At 54.8% G+C, this 15,952-nt stretch overlaps 2 protein-coding genes across 2 annotated transcripts; one reads left to right on the top strand and one right to left on the bottom strand.

Annotated features, from left to right (window-relative positions):
* Positions 1–413: 413 nt before the first annotated feature.
* On the top strand, positions 414–4,014 carry ETH_00003975 (uncharacterized protein; the record flags this gene model as incomplete). Its single annotated transcript, XM_013377452.1, has 8 exons — positions 414–645; positions 843–873; positions 1,052–1,492; positions 1,707–1,774; positions 2,138–2,595; positions 2,711–3,259; positions 3,639–3,735; positions 3,917–4,014. 8 exons carry the CDS (start codon positions 414–416, stop codon positions 4,012–4,014), a joined length of 1,974 nt encoding a protein of 657 aa, XP_013232906.1.
* A 1,556-nt stretch (positions 4,015–5,570) lies between these two features.
* ETH_00003970 (tRNA-splicing endonuclease positive effector, putative) lies at positions 5,571–15,952 on the bottom strand (the record flags this gene model as incomplete). The annotated part of the gene is made up of 7 exons (XM_013377451.1): positions 5,571–6,893; positions 7,075–8,156; positions 8,530–8,863; positions 9,178–9,531; positions 9,894–9,994; positions 10,189–10,628; positions 10,875–15,952. The coding sequence occupies 7 exons, from the start codon at positions 15,950–15,952 to the stop codon at positions 5,571–5,573; spliced, it is 8,712 nt and encodes a 2,903-aa protein (XP_013232905.1).

Here is a 15,952-nt window from a genome sequence, read left to right as displayed (position 1 = left end):
CCAGCCGCATTGTCTTGTTTTACTTATTTTAGCTCCTTTCGTTTTTTATCGTTTTATTATTTCCCTTCTTGTGCTCTCACAAAATAGTTTATCAAGATCTGCTAGCCTCATTCGGTGCCTCAGGGTCGCATCGCCGTGGGCCCTGAGCAACAGCAGCAGCTGCAGGAGCAGCAGTAGCATCCGCAACTGCAGCAACAACACGAATGGCAGCAGCAGAAGCTAAAGGATAGTCAGGAAATTTAATAGTAAGGTCGGCAGTAAAGGCAGCATAGGCCGCCAGCAGCAGAAGCATACACAGCAGCAGCAGCCAGTACAGGAAAAACGGCAGTCGCTCACTGAGCAGAAGCACTAGGAGCAACAGGAGTGTAAGGGTGCGAGCAACACTAAGCAGCATCAGCAGCAGCTACGCGCAAATGGCCGCGCTTTGCCCAGTAGCAATGGCAGCAGCAGCAGCAGCAGCAGCTGCCGTTGCAGTTTCGGCTGCAGGGTCGTCTGTTGAGGACGCAACTATCAACACTTCTTCCGAGGAAGTAGCAGCAGCAGCAGAATTGGAAGCAGCAATAGCAAAGCACAGCAGCAGCGACAGCTCCTCCACTGCGCCTCACGGGGATATTTGCATCAATATCCATTTGTTGCGTCATGCAGGTAAGTCCCACCAGCTCTATAAGTGCTGCCGTTATCGCTATTAGATTCGCTTCTATTGCTGCTGCTGCTGTTGTTTTGCTGCTGCTGGTACTGCACTCCGTGTCGCTTCTGTTGCACGTGAGTCCCAGTGCTGCCGCAACAGGCGACAGCTGCAAGAACAGCTGCTGCTGCTGTTGCTGTTGCTGATTCTGCTGCAGAAGGCACTCACAATGTGGGAGCGCGTGACAGGTAAACTTCAGCTTGCAAAGCCCAAACACCTTAACGCTCATTGGGCAATTCTTCTGTAGCCAAAAAACTGCTTTTAGGATTCTGGAACAGCAGCAAGCTTATTTCATCTGCTTGCTACATTCATGACAGGCTGCTGCTGCTACTGCTGCTGCTATTGCTGCTGCTACTGCTGCTTCAGGCCGCCTGGGCAGAGCTGCGACTGGGTATATTCTCAGCCACAGCATTTCGATGCTGACCTGTCAGAAGCAGGTTTGCTGCAGGCTCGAGCAGCAGGACTCCGAATGCCGGAGCAGTTGCTGCTGGCGCTGCAGCAGCAGCAGCAGCGGCAAGGGTACTGCTGCTGCTGCCCTGCTGCTGCTGTCTACACGAGCTCACTTAGGCGAACCATTCGCACTGCGTACGAGACCCTTAAAACGGCCTTAGCCACTCCTTCAGCAGCAACAACAGACACAGCAGCAGCTTCACGAGAAGCCTCGCTAGCAGCAGAAGCAGCAGGCACGGGTACGCCGGCAGCAGCAACAGCAGCAGGAGTAGCAGAGCCATTGGACATCCCAGTGACGGCTTTAGAGGAGACAAGGGAGTGGGCAGGAGGAAACCATTGCTGCGACGGGAGGCATCCGTAGGCGGTGCAGCAGCCGTAGCAGCAGCAACTGGAGAAGTAGCTTCTCCAGAATTAGCGACAGCAGCAGCAGAGGCAGCATTCACGACAGTAGCAGCAGCAGCAGCAGCAAAACCTGTCCCCGCAGCAGCATCAGTGCCAGCAGCGTCAGCAGTAGGGGCAGTTGCTGCAGCAGCAGCAGCAACAATGCTGTTATGGTATTGTGTCTGCTTAGACTGAAGGAGCAAGCTCGGTGGGCATCTCAACTCTTCAAGAATATTTCCTTCTCTCCAAAGATAGAAGGTCAGAAATAGCGGCAAATACATTTGTTTCTTTGCCTCTTTTTTGTTTGTTTGTATATTTTTTCTTTCATTTGAATCTGGATTTCTGTTTCCCTCTGTACTTATTTGCATCTGGTGCTGCATCCATTCGTTTGGTTTGGTATCCTTCGAGTACTTGTGTCTTTCTGTTTGTCTTCTGTTGTAATTTGTTTTTCATATTTTGTTTCTGCACCGGCTAGTCACGTTTATTTCTATGTTTATTTATCTTTCTCACTTTCTTTGGTCTTTTCATGTTTACCCACGGACTAGCCTTTGCATTGCTCTCTCCGCGCCAGCAGCTGTTGCTGCTGCTGCTGCTGCTGCTGTTACTGCGAATGTCTCACAGCCGACCCGTTGCCTCCCGCAATGCCTAGAGAGAGCCGCCAGGCCATGGAGGAGCGTTGCATCCTCTTCCTGCAGCGCCTGCAAAACCTAGGAACAGCAGCAGCAGCGGCCGTAGCAGCAGCCAGCGCAGCAGCAGGAAAGAAGGGCCAATTTATGTGCCCTCGCTGCAGCAAACCGTTTCCTGCTCATTTCAAAGACACCAGCACCACCTGCATCAGCAACGGCGACAGCCGCAACGGCAGAGCCAGCAACGGCAGCAGCCGCAGCAGTAACAGCGGCAGCAGCAGCAAGGTGAGCATAGAAATCATGTGCGTCTGCCACAGCGCATGGACCCGCTTCTTATTTGGTTTGTTGTCTCTTTTCCCTCCTTCGTTTCGGGGACTGCACAACTGCGAATGGCGAAGCGTGCAAATACAACTGAGTGAACTTCAGGCGCTAATACCCAAGCTGAAGAAAAAGGTAAGAGTTGCAGACCCCATAGATCCCTCGTATTTAAATAGTATCAAAGATAGCACGTAGGGTGGGAATGACAGCAATGATTTTCTTCTTAGCTGCACCTATCTCCCACCTGCAGGCACAGAAGCCCCGGGAATTGTTTCCGTTCTCAACACTACCATTTCAAACCCCGGGGGCCCCCGCAGCTCCCTTGGAGGCCCCCGTGGAGAGTTTCACGAAGGTAACACACACAGCAGCAGCAGCAGAAAGAACAGAAGCAACGGAAAGAACAAATCATTGGCAGATTTCCCTCCTCTCTGCTTTATTGGGGCTGCAAGCGCAGCAGCCGCTGACCATCCTTGTCTACCCTCCTGCTGGGGCCCCCCAAGGGTCCCATCACGGGTCTCCTGGAGGGTCTGTTGAGAGATCTTCCCAGGGGGCCCCTCAAGGGCCACCTTCAGAGGCTGCGGCGCGGGGTCAGAGGGCCCTGCCCTCATCTGGCGCTCGCGAGGCCGCAGCCGAACGCATCAAGGCATGGATAGCGCAGCAGCCCGCGTGGACTTCACAGTCCTCCAGTACCCTGCAGCAGCAGCAGCCAAACCAGCAGCAACAGCAGCACCAAGAGGCGGCGAAGAAACAGTTATTAACGGATGGACTCGACTGCATTCGCTATGTAGCGGATCCAAGGGTATGTGCTTTGTGCGTTTCTTGCTGTGAAGCACAGAACCAGATACAGAGAAGAGCCAGACACAGAAGTACATAAATACGAATGGCGCGAGCGCTGCCTTCGCGCATATTAGTTGCTGGGTTTATTGCGTATTGTGCGACTGTGTTTGCGTACACCTACAAATGTGTACATACGATATACAAATGAACATGTATTGCATGGATACATACTAAAAGCGGAAGACAATACTTAGGCTCAGGTTATTACTTTTGAATATTGGCAGCCCAGTTAGCACCTTGAGTATCGTCATTGTGCCCATCATTCTTTCGAAATGTTGTCGCTGCGACAGCAGGAGAGGCGCTTCATCGTGCTGCATTTGCTGCTAGTGTTTCTGTTGCAGCCGGGGGAACCGTCGTTGGAGATAGTGGAGAAGGAAAAGGTTCACAGAGAAAATTGCCTCATTTTGTGTCTCGTTCCCCGCATTTCAGACCTTGAAAGTAAGCAGTTATGAAGGGTCAGGGTTTAGGGTCAGCAGGCGAGGGCTTAGCGTTTGCTGTTCAGGGTTTAGAACGTGTGTTCTACACGTGTACCTCAGCGCATACCAGTTCACGTGGGATTTAGTACTCGTGGCTTAGGCATAAGGGTTTAAGGCTTGGGGTTTGTGGTGCCTTGCTGCAGAAGCTGAGGCTGAATTGTCTCTTCTGTCTGAAGTTTTGTTACCGACGCAAGCAGGAGCAGAGGCCTGTCTGCGCTTGGACGTTTTGGATTTATCTTAGCTCCACTGCTTTTTATCAGATTTGTTTTGTTTGTTTTTCGTGCATCTATATTTATGCCGCTTCTACAGCACTGCTGTTTCATTTGGTTCTTGCAGCACATGACTTGTGTGCATGCCGTGCTCACTTTTGTAACTGCATTCACTTTTTACGTGTGCTTGTGCATATTCTTCTCTTTTTGTATGGGTGTGTCCCAGTCTGCCCCTTCTTTCTTTTTAGATTCGCAAGGGACAGATATGTATGGGTTCTTTCTTGTGTTTTGTCCCTCTCCTGTCTCTACTTCTTTTTGTCTTCCGTCGCCGACGCGATCTGTGCTGCACACGTTTTGCCTTACGACCGAAGCATTATGTATATTTTGCAGTCTTACTTTGCGTTTACATTGACGTTGCCATTCGTATTTGCCTGCTTGGTCCAAATGCACATTTGTTATTACTTCATGTAATTTCATTGGATACATAAGATGCCATCATCGTTAGGCGTATCTCGGAATTTTGCTACACACTTGTTTCCCTACCTACCGTTTAACGTGTGTTTTACACTAGTAGTTTGCGTTTGCATTGATGTCCACATTTACATGTGGATGTTTATTTTAGAGTTGCATTTCCACTATTTCGTGTTCCATTTTGTATGGATACAGTACTTCGTATCTGCTATTGTAGTAGTTCATTGTATATTTACATCTACATTTATGATCATATTTATAGTATGTTTATAATGTTGCGTACTTCGCGTTTATACTTGCAAATCACTTTTTTAATAAATATAGCCAAACAATGTTTGGGAAGCCCTCGAGGTTTACCTTTAAATCCGAAACTGTATAACCTAAGGTAAAATTTGTAATCTACAACCTAAACGTAAAGTAGACGCCACACCCTCGAAGAGTGTCGCATGTGTAATCTAGGCAACCACAAGGCTGCAAGACATGTGTGGGTTTGTGTTGTATCGACAGAGAGGCCACGCGTACATTTTGTCGCAAGTGATTTGACGAGTGTTGATGCACTTTGATACACATTTTTCTCATGGGTAGCAAATGTACCTGTGCATCTCGCTTGACCAGATTTTTGCTTAATAATTATTTAGTACGAAGAAGAAATAACTGTTTCCTGTGGCTCTGTCAAGGAGCCGTGTTTCTGGAACGGTACTGCTGCTGCTTCGATACTGCCAACGGTTTGCTGCCACTGCTGCTGCTCATTTCTAGTGTTGTACAGCTTCTGCTGGAGCAGCGCGTTGCCTCCGCTGTTCCCTTCTGTCTGCTGCTGGAGAAAAAAATCATGAGTATGCAATGAACTGCTGCCAAAACATCAACGTCTGTATTGCTGTTGCGCGAGCCGCCGCAGCGAACTTTGCTGCTGCACCAGCGAACGCTTGTGCATTGCTGCTGCCACATCAATGGCAATTTCGAAAAGACGACAAACTTCCTGTGCGCCTTACAATCCCATGCTCTGTTGTCTACAGCGTCTGTTGCCAGTGGTGCTACTGATAGTGTAGCTGCCACGGAGCCGTGTTAGTGCATCTTCTGCCTGACGACGTGAGTCTCCTTGCAGCAGCTTTCGGTCGGCCTACCGGTCTTTCCTCCCTGGCTGCTGCTGCCGCTCGTGCTGCCGCTGTACGCTGTGGTGCTGCTGACGCTCAACTTGCCGATGCTGTTGCTTCTCAAGCTGCTCTTCTTGTTTCTGCTGCTTGACTTTCCGTACCAAGGGATCTTCCGTGGCAATGCGCGATGCAGTGTGCCGATCTGCGGATGCTGTTTGTTGCCGCTCCTTGCTGCTGCATTTGCTGCTCCGTTCTTCGAGCAGAGGGGCTGCGTGCTTCGCCGTGAGAGTACTGTGCCTGGGCGAGCTACTAGTATTTGACGAGTCAGGAAGTGCTACAGCAGAAAGCTCTGCATCCATGTTCTGCTTCTTCACACGCTTCCGAAGCTCCTGAACATTTTGCTGCATGTTGGCCTTAATTGTGTGGCGGCGCATAAAGGCGAAAAATGAATCTATGTCTCCCTTGGTGATGACCTTTCGCGTCCACTCCTGCTGCTGCTCTGTGTTCTGTTCGTGGCGGTGGTTGTGGTGGTGCTCCTGCTGCTGCACCACATCTATGCACGCGCCGGGGACCGACTTGACAAAGGAGACTAGACGCCGCAGGAGGCTGCTGCTTTCCAGCAACAAAGCATCCCCAACTAGCCACAGGGCCCTCTTAGCCCTTGTGAGAGAAACATTAAGCCGCCGTTCATCCGCAACAAACCCTAGCCGACGGTTATTACCTGCTGCTGCTTCTGGTGGTGCTTGCGCCGCCGCTTCATCAGTGGACGACTTTTGCATGGCAAATATATCGAGGGGTAGCTGTTGATGTCCATCATCTGCAAGCCCCCAAGCCCCAGCAGTAGCAGCAGCAGCATCCTGCTGTTGCTGCTGTTTGTGGGTCTGTCCGGGGGACCCCGACCGCACAAAAGATACAATGATCACTGCCTTCTCCCTACCCTGAAATGCATCTACAGTGTCTGTCTCGGGCAGGGTGGCCCCCCGCAGCTCGGGGGAGGCTTTCAACAAAGAGAGAATAAGCTCGGCCTGTGCCCTGTAGGGAGATATGATGCCAACATCAGAAAGCGATAACGACACCTGCTGCGGCTTCTGCTGCTGTTGTTGCTGGAACGTCTTGTGCAAAAGGAGCACCAACTGCGCCACAAACAGCGCCTCGCCTTTATTACAGAATGAAAGTCTGGGACCTCCCAGACCCCCTGACGCCCCTGCTGCTGCTGCTGTTTCTTCTCGCCGAGGAGGGCAGCGCATATGGAAAAAACGAAGGTAAGCCCCTCTGAGAGGGGCCGGCAGCGGGCCTCTTTCGAGAACAGATTTGTCTGTCTCTAGACGTCCCCCATAAAATACACGCCCCTGCATTTCACAGAAAACAACGGAATCTACAGCGCAATTATTGTGCTGTCGCCGAGCAAAAACAACACTGGAAAACGGCCAGAAGGAAAAAGGAAAAGATAAAAAAAAAGCGAAGCAAGTGCTTAGGAAGATACAGAGACACGGGAAAAAAACGCTGTCACTGACATTCATAACTACTTACGGGGAACTCTGCAATCAGCGGATGCATGCGGTACTGCGTGGAGAGGAAATAAAACGCAACATCTTCCCGCTCCTGTTGCTCCTGTTGCTCCTGCTGCTGCTGGCAGCACAAAGCCAATCGAGCCATAAGGCTCCTGCCGAGACCTTTGGTTTGGGCAGCAAAGGAACAAATGAGGGGCGGCAGCTGCAGCGGGTCGCCGAATAGCAGCAACCGATCGCAGCGAAGACGGAGCGGAATAAGGCTGGCCACTTCTGTGGCTTGGCCAGCCTCATCTACAATGGCATACGCAAAATGAACACTACTGCTGCTGCTGCTGCTGCTCGTGCCGCTAGTGGCGCTGCTCGTTGTGAGGGGCCTTTTCCCTCGACCTGCCTTGGTGGAGCCAGCTCCTGCTGCTTCTGCTGCAGCTGCAGTCGCTTCCAGTGCATCTGCCTCTGCGTCCTGCTCGTTGATAGGGTCTAGAGCCTCCGAGCCGCAGCCAGACAAGGTAGCAAAGATTATATCTGCTGAGGCAACTAGCTGTTTCCGCACAAGACGCGGCAGAGAACCAAGACGGGTTTGCAAACCCCGCCGCTTGCGGTGCAGCAAATCGCCAAGTTGCCGCTTCTCGGCAAGCTGCTGCTGCAGCTGAAGGTTCAGGCTTTCTGCACTCTTCTGCTGCGGGGGCGGCCGTTGCGATGTATCGGACACGACAGAGGAAGCAGCGATGCTGCTGGAGGAGGGAGAAGACGCATTGCCTCGATTTAAATCGTTGTTACTGCCGCTACTGCTGCTGGTCCCGGCAGCAGCAAGAGCTGCTGCCTCTTCTGATTGGCCTTCTTCTCTGAGGATATGCGCGGCAGCCTGCAGCAGCTGCTTCTGCTGTTCTTTGCGCTGCAAGAGGATCTGCTGCTGTTGCTGTCGCTGCTGCTGCTGCTCGATCGCGTCTATCTTCCGCTGCACCTGTTCCCGCCGCTGCAGCAGCACACTTGTTTCTTCCCCGAACTGCTGCCGCAGCAACGCCTCATTTTGCTGCAGCAATTTGGAGTAAGCCGAGTCGTAGCTGATGGACCGCACAGAAGGCCGTATTCTATCCGGGTGCCCTGATGCGGCAAAGCACAACACCAAGCCCTAAACCCTAGACTTCGGAACTGAACCCTAAGATGTAAACCCCTAAATCTGGGTTATTTCGTCGAAACTCCATACCCTGGACCCTACACCATCAGCCTTATCCCACTGACTTCACACTCTCGAGTTATGCAGCCTACAGCCTGAAGTGGCTTACCCAAACTTTGCACCATGCACTCAGTTATGACACGTATGCCTTAACTCCTAAAGCCAAGTATACATTGCGAACCTTGGGGAGAAAGTGAATTAGATGCACCTGAAACGTTTTTTTTAAGGGCAAGGCACTGTTGGGAATACGCCGTTAATTAGCTGTACTCTAAGGGTTTGGGGTTGAGAGATTAGAATTACCGATGCGGAGGCAGACAGGGTGTACATTCTGTCCGGTGTAAGGGTCGACCAGTCCACTTTCAATGATTCTTTCAGCGACTTCGTCAACTGCTGCGTTCGAGGGTGCGCACACGAGGATCTTCTTTCTGCCGTGCTCTGCTGCTGCTGCTGCGGCTGCCGCTGCAGGCGTTGCAGTGATCCTTTCGAAAGCTCGGCCTAGACGTTGCTGCTGCTTTATTTGCGCGTATGCCCCAGCCATTAGCCCCAGCAGTGTTGTTGTCTTACCTGTGCCGGGCGGACCCTGCACAAGGCCGACGGGCGCAGAACCATGTAGTAGCCCCGTGACAGCAGCAGCCTGCAGCAGTAGCATGCAACAGCCAATCATGCTAAGAGCAAGCAAGTACCGCAGGCCTCTGCATCATAACGGGATGCAAGGACAGATACTTGCTGCCAGAAACAGCAGCACAGTTAGGAAGCAACCACGGGCTGTAGTGTATGGCCGGCAAAAGCTCAAAATGTGACTCAGATGCATCCTGAGATACCCCTGAAAAGGAGTATCCTGCAAACGGCACCAAGAAATTGCAAAGGCTCAGCTGCAGGAGCAGCACCATGAAGCAGCAACGAAAGCAAAAGCTGCTGCAGCGCAACACAACAGCGAGATTGGCCCACTTGGGACTTGTTTAGATGGTAGCTGGTGACGAGTTGCTGCAGTTCGTGTGGTTGCAGTTGGTGCCTTTTCAGCTGCAGCTTCAGCACACTGGCGGCCACAGGATACGCTGCAGCAAGATCTGTTGCAGGCTTCAGCGAGTGCGAGGTTAGGCAACTCTTTTGCTTCTGCTTTTGCTGCTGCTGCTGCTGCTGCTGCTTGGATTGTACAGACGTCCGAAATGGGGAAAGAATGGAGGGCATAAACGGGCAAGCGCTGCACTGGTAAAGCCCCATCACCTCCCGCAGCAGCGGTGTGAGGCTCTGCAGCACGAAGAGCCACCAGCTGCTGTTGAGATTCAGGCGCAGCGAATTTATCTGATACAACACAGCAGTACCAGCACAAATAACAGTAAGAATCGGATCGCTGGCCTCATGATGCAATTGCGCCATCCACAGTAAGCAGCAGAAGCAGCAGCGGCAGCAGCAGACAAGCGTGAAAGCAGCTCAACGCTGTCACAGAAAAAAGCAATCGTGTTCTTTCTGTTGCTGCTGGGGCTGCTTCTGCTGCTATTCCCACTGCAACGCAGCAGCTGAAGGCGCCTCGCAGGCACTTGCGACCTCCAGCAATGCGCGCTAAAAGTATCTCCACAGCAGCACAAAGCAGCAGGTAAACAGTAAAACTACACGAAGAAGCAGCAGCAGCTGCCGTGTCCCGCGTCTGCCGCTGCTTAGCTCACCCTTTGAGGCTCCACTGACGCAGTGACAGAGGCCCCCAGCACCAGCCTCACCAGCAGGCCCTCCTGGCGCTGCTCTTGGCTGCCCCAGTACTCAACTACACCTGCAACGGCAGCAGCAGCAGTAGCAGCAGCAGCAGTAGCTAGCAGTGGTAAGGCCACGACGCAAAGTCTAGTCCTCAAAGGAAGGAGGCACAGCCCCTGCAAAGACACTGGCCGAAGACCAGGGCGCAACAAGAAGCCGACACAGCAGCAGCAACAGCTGCAGCTCGTGTGCCTTGAGAAAAACCCAACTCACCAATGGTGTAGCCGTTGCGCGGCCTTGCTGCCCGCTCATCGATGAGTCTGCCGCACCAGCTGCTGGCGGTTTCGTTTTGCTGGGGCTTTCCTGCTGCTGTTGCTGCTGTTTCCTCAGCTCTAAAAAAAGGGCTTTCTGGAATCAGCAAGAGCAGATCTCCAGGCCTGATGATCGCTCCCTCTCCCCCTGCAGCAGCTGCATTCGCAGCTACAGCCGCGGCTGCTGCTGCTGCGCCGGATTCCCCAGCAGGCGTCGCCGCCGCAGCAGCAGCAGCAGCAGCTGCAGCAGCTGCGGCGCCCGTTGAAAAGGTTGCACAGCTCCATTGTGTTCCCATAGTTTGCAGGCGAGTTAGCACACAACGCTGCCCCTTTAGTCGATTTTGTCTTATGCCACAACGCAGCCCGTACAGACACTCCAGCAGCAGCAACGGGAGACTGCCTCTGCAGCACGACAAAACACACAAAGCAACCGAATGAGACTCAGCAAATGCACACTGCGCGGACACACGGTGCTTCTCTAGATTAGCTTTTATTAGATACAAATGCACGAGCTAGAGGGCATTGGCAGCCTCTTCCACCGCAGTGCAGCAGCAGCAAACGAGCCCTGCAGCGCGCCAACCACCAGCAGCAGTGGCGAAAGATGCACATAACACCCACAGCAGCAGTAGCACAACAGCACTGGCTTACTGTTGCAGATTCTGCAGCGAATCAAAGCGCAGGGGCAGAGGGTGTGTCTTGGCGACCGCCGCAAGTGCAGCGACCTCCGGCTGTAATCTTTTGCTGCTGTCTTTTGCTGCTGCTGCTGCTGCTGAGAGAGGCATTTCTTGAGCAGAGGACGCAAGGGAGAATATGTCCGTCTCCAGGAGGCTCCACAAGAACCCTAACAGCGCAGCACGAGCAGTCTCACTCGCCCTCCGCTGCTGCTGCTGCCAGCAGCGCCGCTGCCACCGCAGCAACTCCACAACTTGTCGTGTAAGCTGCTGGGGGGTAGCGCAGCGTTTGGTGCTGCTGGCGTCATTGGTGCTGCTCTCTGCTGTGGCCGCAGTAGGAGACAACAGGCGCACACTGGGGCGCGCATCCACTGGGGGAGGGGCAGCAGCAGCAGCTGCTGCTGCTGCAGCTGCCCGCTCCCTGAATCTTGCGTTGTTTCTTTGTCTTTCTGCTGCTGCTGCTGCAGCTGCTTGCTCTGTCTCCACTTCATTGAGTCGCTGCCTCTTGGCAGCGTTTACTGCTGCAGCTGCGTCTGCTGCTACACAGCGAGAAGCGCTTTTCTCGGAACGTGGGATTGCAGCAGCTGCTGCCTCTCTGTGGGCCTCCCTCCGTATCTCTTGGAGCTGCTTGCTCCGCTCAGACGTTGCGCTGCTTCCTCCGCTGCTGCTGCCAAATAAGCCTAAGTGCTTCTTTTTGAAGCTGGATTTAAAAAGAGTGCTTCTTAGGCTGCTACTGCTGCTGCCGCTGCTGCTGCTGCTGCTGCCGCTAGTGTAAATACAACTGCTGCGACCACTCAGGGCACCTACGCGCCGCGCCAGCAGCCGCTGAGCCGCCTCTTTGTACCACTGCCTTTCTGCTCCCAGCGGTTTTCTTGCTGCTCCTGTTGCTGCAGCAGCAGCTTTCAAAGGCTGCGCTGCGCGTCTAGCAGCAACGGCCGCTGGGATGCTAGCAGCAGGAGCAGCACTGCCAGCGACAGCTGCAGCAGAGCGCTTCTGCTGCAGTTCACGTTCCGGCTTTTCTGGGGGCTTCTCTTCTACGGACTCGCTGTCACTGGAGAGCGAGATGAAAGACACGCGTCTCTCTCCTGCTGCAGATGTTGTAGCTGTTTGCGCTCCCGCTGCTGCTGCTGCTATTTCTGCTGCTGCTTCCACCGCTTCTGCCGCCTCCGCTGCTTCTGTTGCATCGGGTAATGCATCATCTTCGCTGCTGCTGGAACAAACAATTGCGTCCGCTGCTAGAGCTGCATCCCATATATCCTCCTCCGAGAGCGCTAGAGTGTCGCTTGATTTCACTGGCTGCTGCAGTTGCTCCAGTTGCTGCAGTTCCTGCCGCTGCTGCTGCTGTTGCTGCAGTTGTTGCGCTATCCACTGGCTCTGGACAGCTGCTGCTGTTCCCGCCGTATGTACAGCGTCTGCCTGCTGCAGTTGCTGCTGTTGCACTTCTTCAGTAAACAGCGAGAACAACTCTGCATCCTCTTTGGTCTCCTCCAACTGGAATACCCAAGAAGGGCAGGAGCCGGTGCTAGCTTCCGCAGCAGGTACCGCAGTTGCTGCTGCTGCGGGCTGTGCTGCTGAATAGTCAGCTGCTGCAGTGGCAGCTGCAGCAGCAGCGGGGCCTGCTGCTGCCTCCAGTGCTGTACCTTCCTCTGAGTCCAAGTCGTGCACCTCCACAATAACTTCCCTACCTGCTGCGTCCTCGGGGCCCTCGAGGGCCCCTCGGAGGGTACTTGGGGAGCCCGGGCTACAGCTGGGGCCCCCAGACTCCCTGTCATTCTCAGCCTCTTCCGCTGCTGCTGCTGCCGCCGCTGCTGCTGCTGCCTCAGCGAGGTGCAGCTGTGTCAGCAAACAAAAGCGAAGTCTCGCCTGCAAGGCGGGGTCCTCAGCGCCGCTGCCGCCGGCATTGTCGCTGCTGCTGCTGCTGCTGCTGTTCAGTAACAGCACTAATGGAGGCCCGTCTGCCCCTGCATCTGCAGCAACCGCAGGACGCAAAACAGCAACAAGACCCTCCCCCATCCGCTGCCAGCGCCGAAGCAGCTTGTGCCAGTCACCTCTGAAGGCGCGTGCAAAACAGGTGCCGCAGCAAACTGCAGCAGCAGGCGATGTTTCTGCAGCAGCATCATACGAAGCAACGCAGGGTGAGGGGCTCTGGGGAGGACGCGCGCCTGAAGCAGCAGCAGCAAAGCCACCAGGACCATCACCAAATGTGCTGCTCTTCCTGCTGCTGCTGTTGCTGCTGTTGCCTGTGCTGCTGCAGCGGCAGACTGCCCTTAGCGGAGGGCACGACAGAACCTTCCGAACAAGCTGCAGCGCCTCATTGCAGCAGCTTGCAAAGTGAATCAAAGCTTCCTGCTGCTGCTGCTCTTGCTCCCGCCTCTGCTGCTGTCGAAGCTCGGCCTGCTGCTGTTCTTGTTCAGCCATCTGTGCCTGCGGAAAAGTCTCGCCCACCAGCGTTCCCTTCTCTACGGGCACTGCCGCAGCTGTTTCACCTTCCGTGGCTGCTGCTGCAGCTGCTGCTGTTCCTTGTTGATGCAGGGGCGCATCAACAGGAAGGGGCCCAAGGCTCTCCGGGTCGTCGAGCCACTGCAAGTAGTCATCGTCTACTGCATCTTCTTGCTGCTCATCCTGCTTCTGTTGCTGTTGCTCGTGCTGCTGCTGCTGCTGCTGCTGTTGCTGCTGCTTGTGCTCTTGCTGCTGTTGCTGCTGCGCCTCCGGCTGCGGCGTACCTGTCGTGTGATGCTGCTGTGCTGCACCTGGGTCATGCTTTCCTCCGCGTAGGGGCTCAGGCACATTGCCACTCTCGCTGCTACTGCTGCTGCTGCTGTTGCTGCTCCCCTTGTTACTGCTTCTGTTGCTAACAAGTCGCTGCTTTAGCAGCAGCAGCAAGGCCCCCACAGGCAAGGAGAGTGACTGCAGCAGCGACAGCGACAGCGGGCGAGTTGCTTCTCCCCCCAACAGCGGTAGCACTTCTGCGTCAGCAGGCAGCCCAAGGAGGTGTGCGTACACCTGAGAGGCATCCACTGCCATACTGCTGCTGCTGCTGCTGCTGCTGCTGCTGCTGCTGCTGCAGGCCTTGGCGCTCTCACCATGATCTCCTGGTGACTTCGCTTTTGCTGCTGCTCCTTCACCGCGCGAGTCCCTCTTGCTGCTTTCTGTGGCTTTGCTGACACTGCCAGAATCGCAAATGCTGCTGCTGCAGCAGGAAGCCAACACTGCAGCAGCAACAGCAGCACAGCGTTGCCAGGGCGGCCGCTGCTGGTGGCTTGCGGAAACGCGCTGCTGCAGCACTTCCGGCATCTCCTGCTGCTGCTTCAGCACCGTCAGCACAGCCGGGTGCGGCTGCAGCAGCAAAACTACAAACAAACTGTGAAGAGCCCCCACGAGCTGGGAGAAGGTAGAAAGCTTTTCCGGTGATGCATCCAGCAGCAGCCGCCCCTTGGCCGTTGGCATCGGATGCTGCTGCTGCTCGTTTTGCTCCAGGCTGCTGCTGCTGCTGCTGCACACTAAACTGCAGCAAGAAGACGCAAGAGCCTTCAGCCAAAAATCGACAATTCGCAGCAGCCCGCTGGGGCTCCCGAGGACCTCCTCGTTACTGCAGCAGCTGCTGCTGCTGCTGCTACTCCAGCCACCCGCAGCAGCAGCAGCGCAGGCTGCCGGCTGCAGCTGCTGCTGCAACAAATGCAAGTGTGTGAGAGCTATTGAATGAAGTGCGCCGCAGCAAATTGCGCGGAGGCACAGGAGGGAATGTGTCTGTAGTGACAGCAGCTGCGGCAGCAGCAGCTCTGGCAGCTGCTGGGAGAGCGCAGCAGCAGCAAACATGCACTGCAGCGGGTCAGGCAGCAGTGGCAGCAGCAGACAAAGTGAAGATAAGCTAAGGTCTGCCACGTGTGGCTGTTGAAGTAGTAGCTGCAGCAGCTGTTGCTGTTGTTGTTGTTGCTGCTGCTCTGTAAGCGCATGCAATTCTTTCGCTTCTTGCTGCTGGTCAATCTCTACGAAAAATTCATGCGTCTGCTGCCGCTGAATCTTCTGCCGCTGCTCTTGCTGCAGCAACAGGAGTTGCTGCAGCAGCGCATGCAGGCCTGTAGTTTGCTGCTGAAGCAGCAGCAAGTCCTCCCTAGACCCTCCATCGGGAATCCAAGCAGGAAGGCGTGGCCTTCTGCGCGCTTCGTTTGCCCCCAGCGATGTGCTGCCCGACTGCTGCTGCTTCTGCTGCTGGGAAGGTGGCTGCAGCAGCAACTGCAGCAGCAGCGGCACTGAGATGCGCTCGGACAGGAAGCACAGCAGCACATTTGCTGGCGTTTCTGTTCGAGCACTCAAAAGGCGGCTGGCAGCCATCAGCAGTTGCACTACTGTGGTTTCAGCGATTGTGTTGCTGCTGCACCTGCTGCTGCTGCTGCTGCTGCGCCTGCTGCTGCTGCTGCTGCTGTACGAACAAAGGTGCTCCTCGTTCCCCGCCGCATCCACAGGTCCACGTGGCTCTGCTGCAGGCAAGCCTAGATCGGCTAGTGCAGCAGCAGCAGAGGGCGGAGCGGCTGCTGCTGCGCTGCTGCGGCGCGGCCTGCTGCTGCTTAGAGTGTATAGACAGCGCATGAGGCGGCAAAGGTCGAAGGCTAGCCATTCTCTGTAGAGATAAAGTGCTGCAGTTTGGTCTCTGCTGTAACAGGAGAAGGAGCGCAGCAGATCATCTTGAGCCCCCAAGTAGCAGCAGCAGCAAGAAGCACACTTCACCAGAAACCACTCCAGCTGCTGCAGCCAGTTGCCTTCTACGTCGCGGGCAAACGCCAGCAGCAGACGCCGGACGTAAACCTCACGGGGCAACGCCAAACCGTCACTGCTGCTCGTGCTGCTGCTGCTGCTGCTGTTGCTGCTGCTGCTGCACATGAAGCATTGTTTGTCTCGGTTTATGTAGGCCGCCTCAAGGGCCTCAAGAGCTGAATATACTGCGGCATCGACTTCGTCAGAGTCCCCCAGATTCGATATGCAAAGAAGAGCCTCGGGCAACTGCGGGGGCCCCTGGGGAGACAGAGGAATTACATCGCCATCATGGGGGGCCCACAT

This window comes from Eimeria tenella, genomic scaffold, assembly GCF_000499545.2.
Source record: "Eimeria tenella Houghton genomic scaffold, Eth_scaff52, whole genome shotgun sequence".
NCBI classification, from domain to species: Eukaryota; Apicomplexa; class Conoidasida; order Eucoccidiorida; family Eimeriidae; genus Eimeria; species Eimeria tenella.
This window is presented reverse-complemented; position numbering and strand designations above follow the sequence as displayed.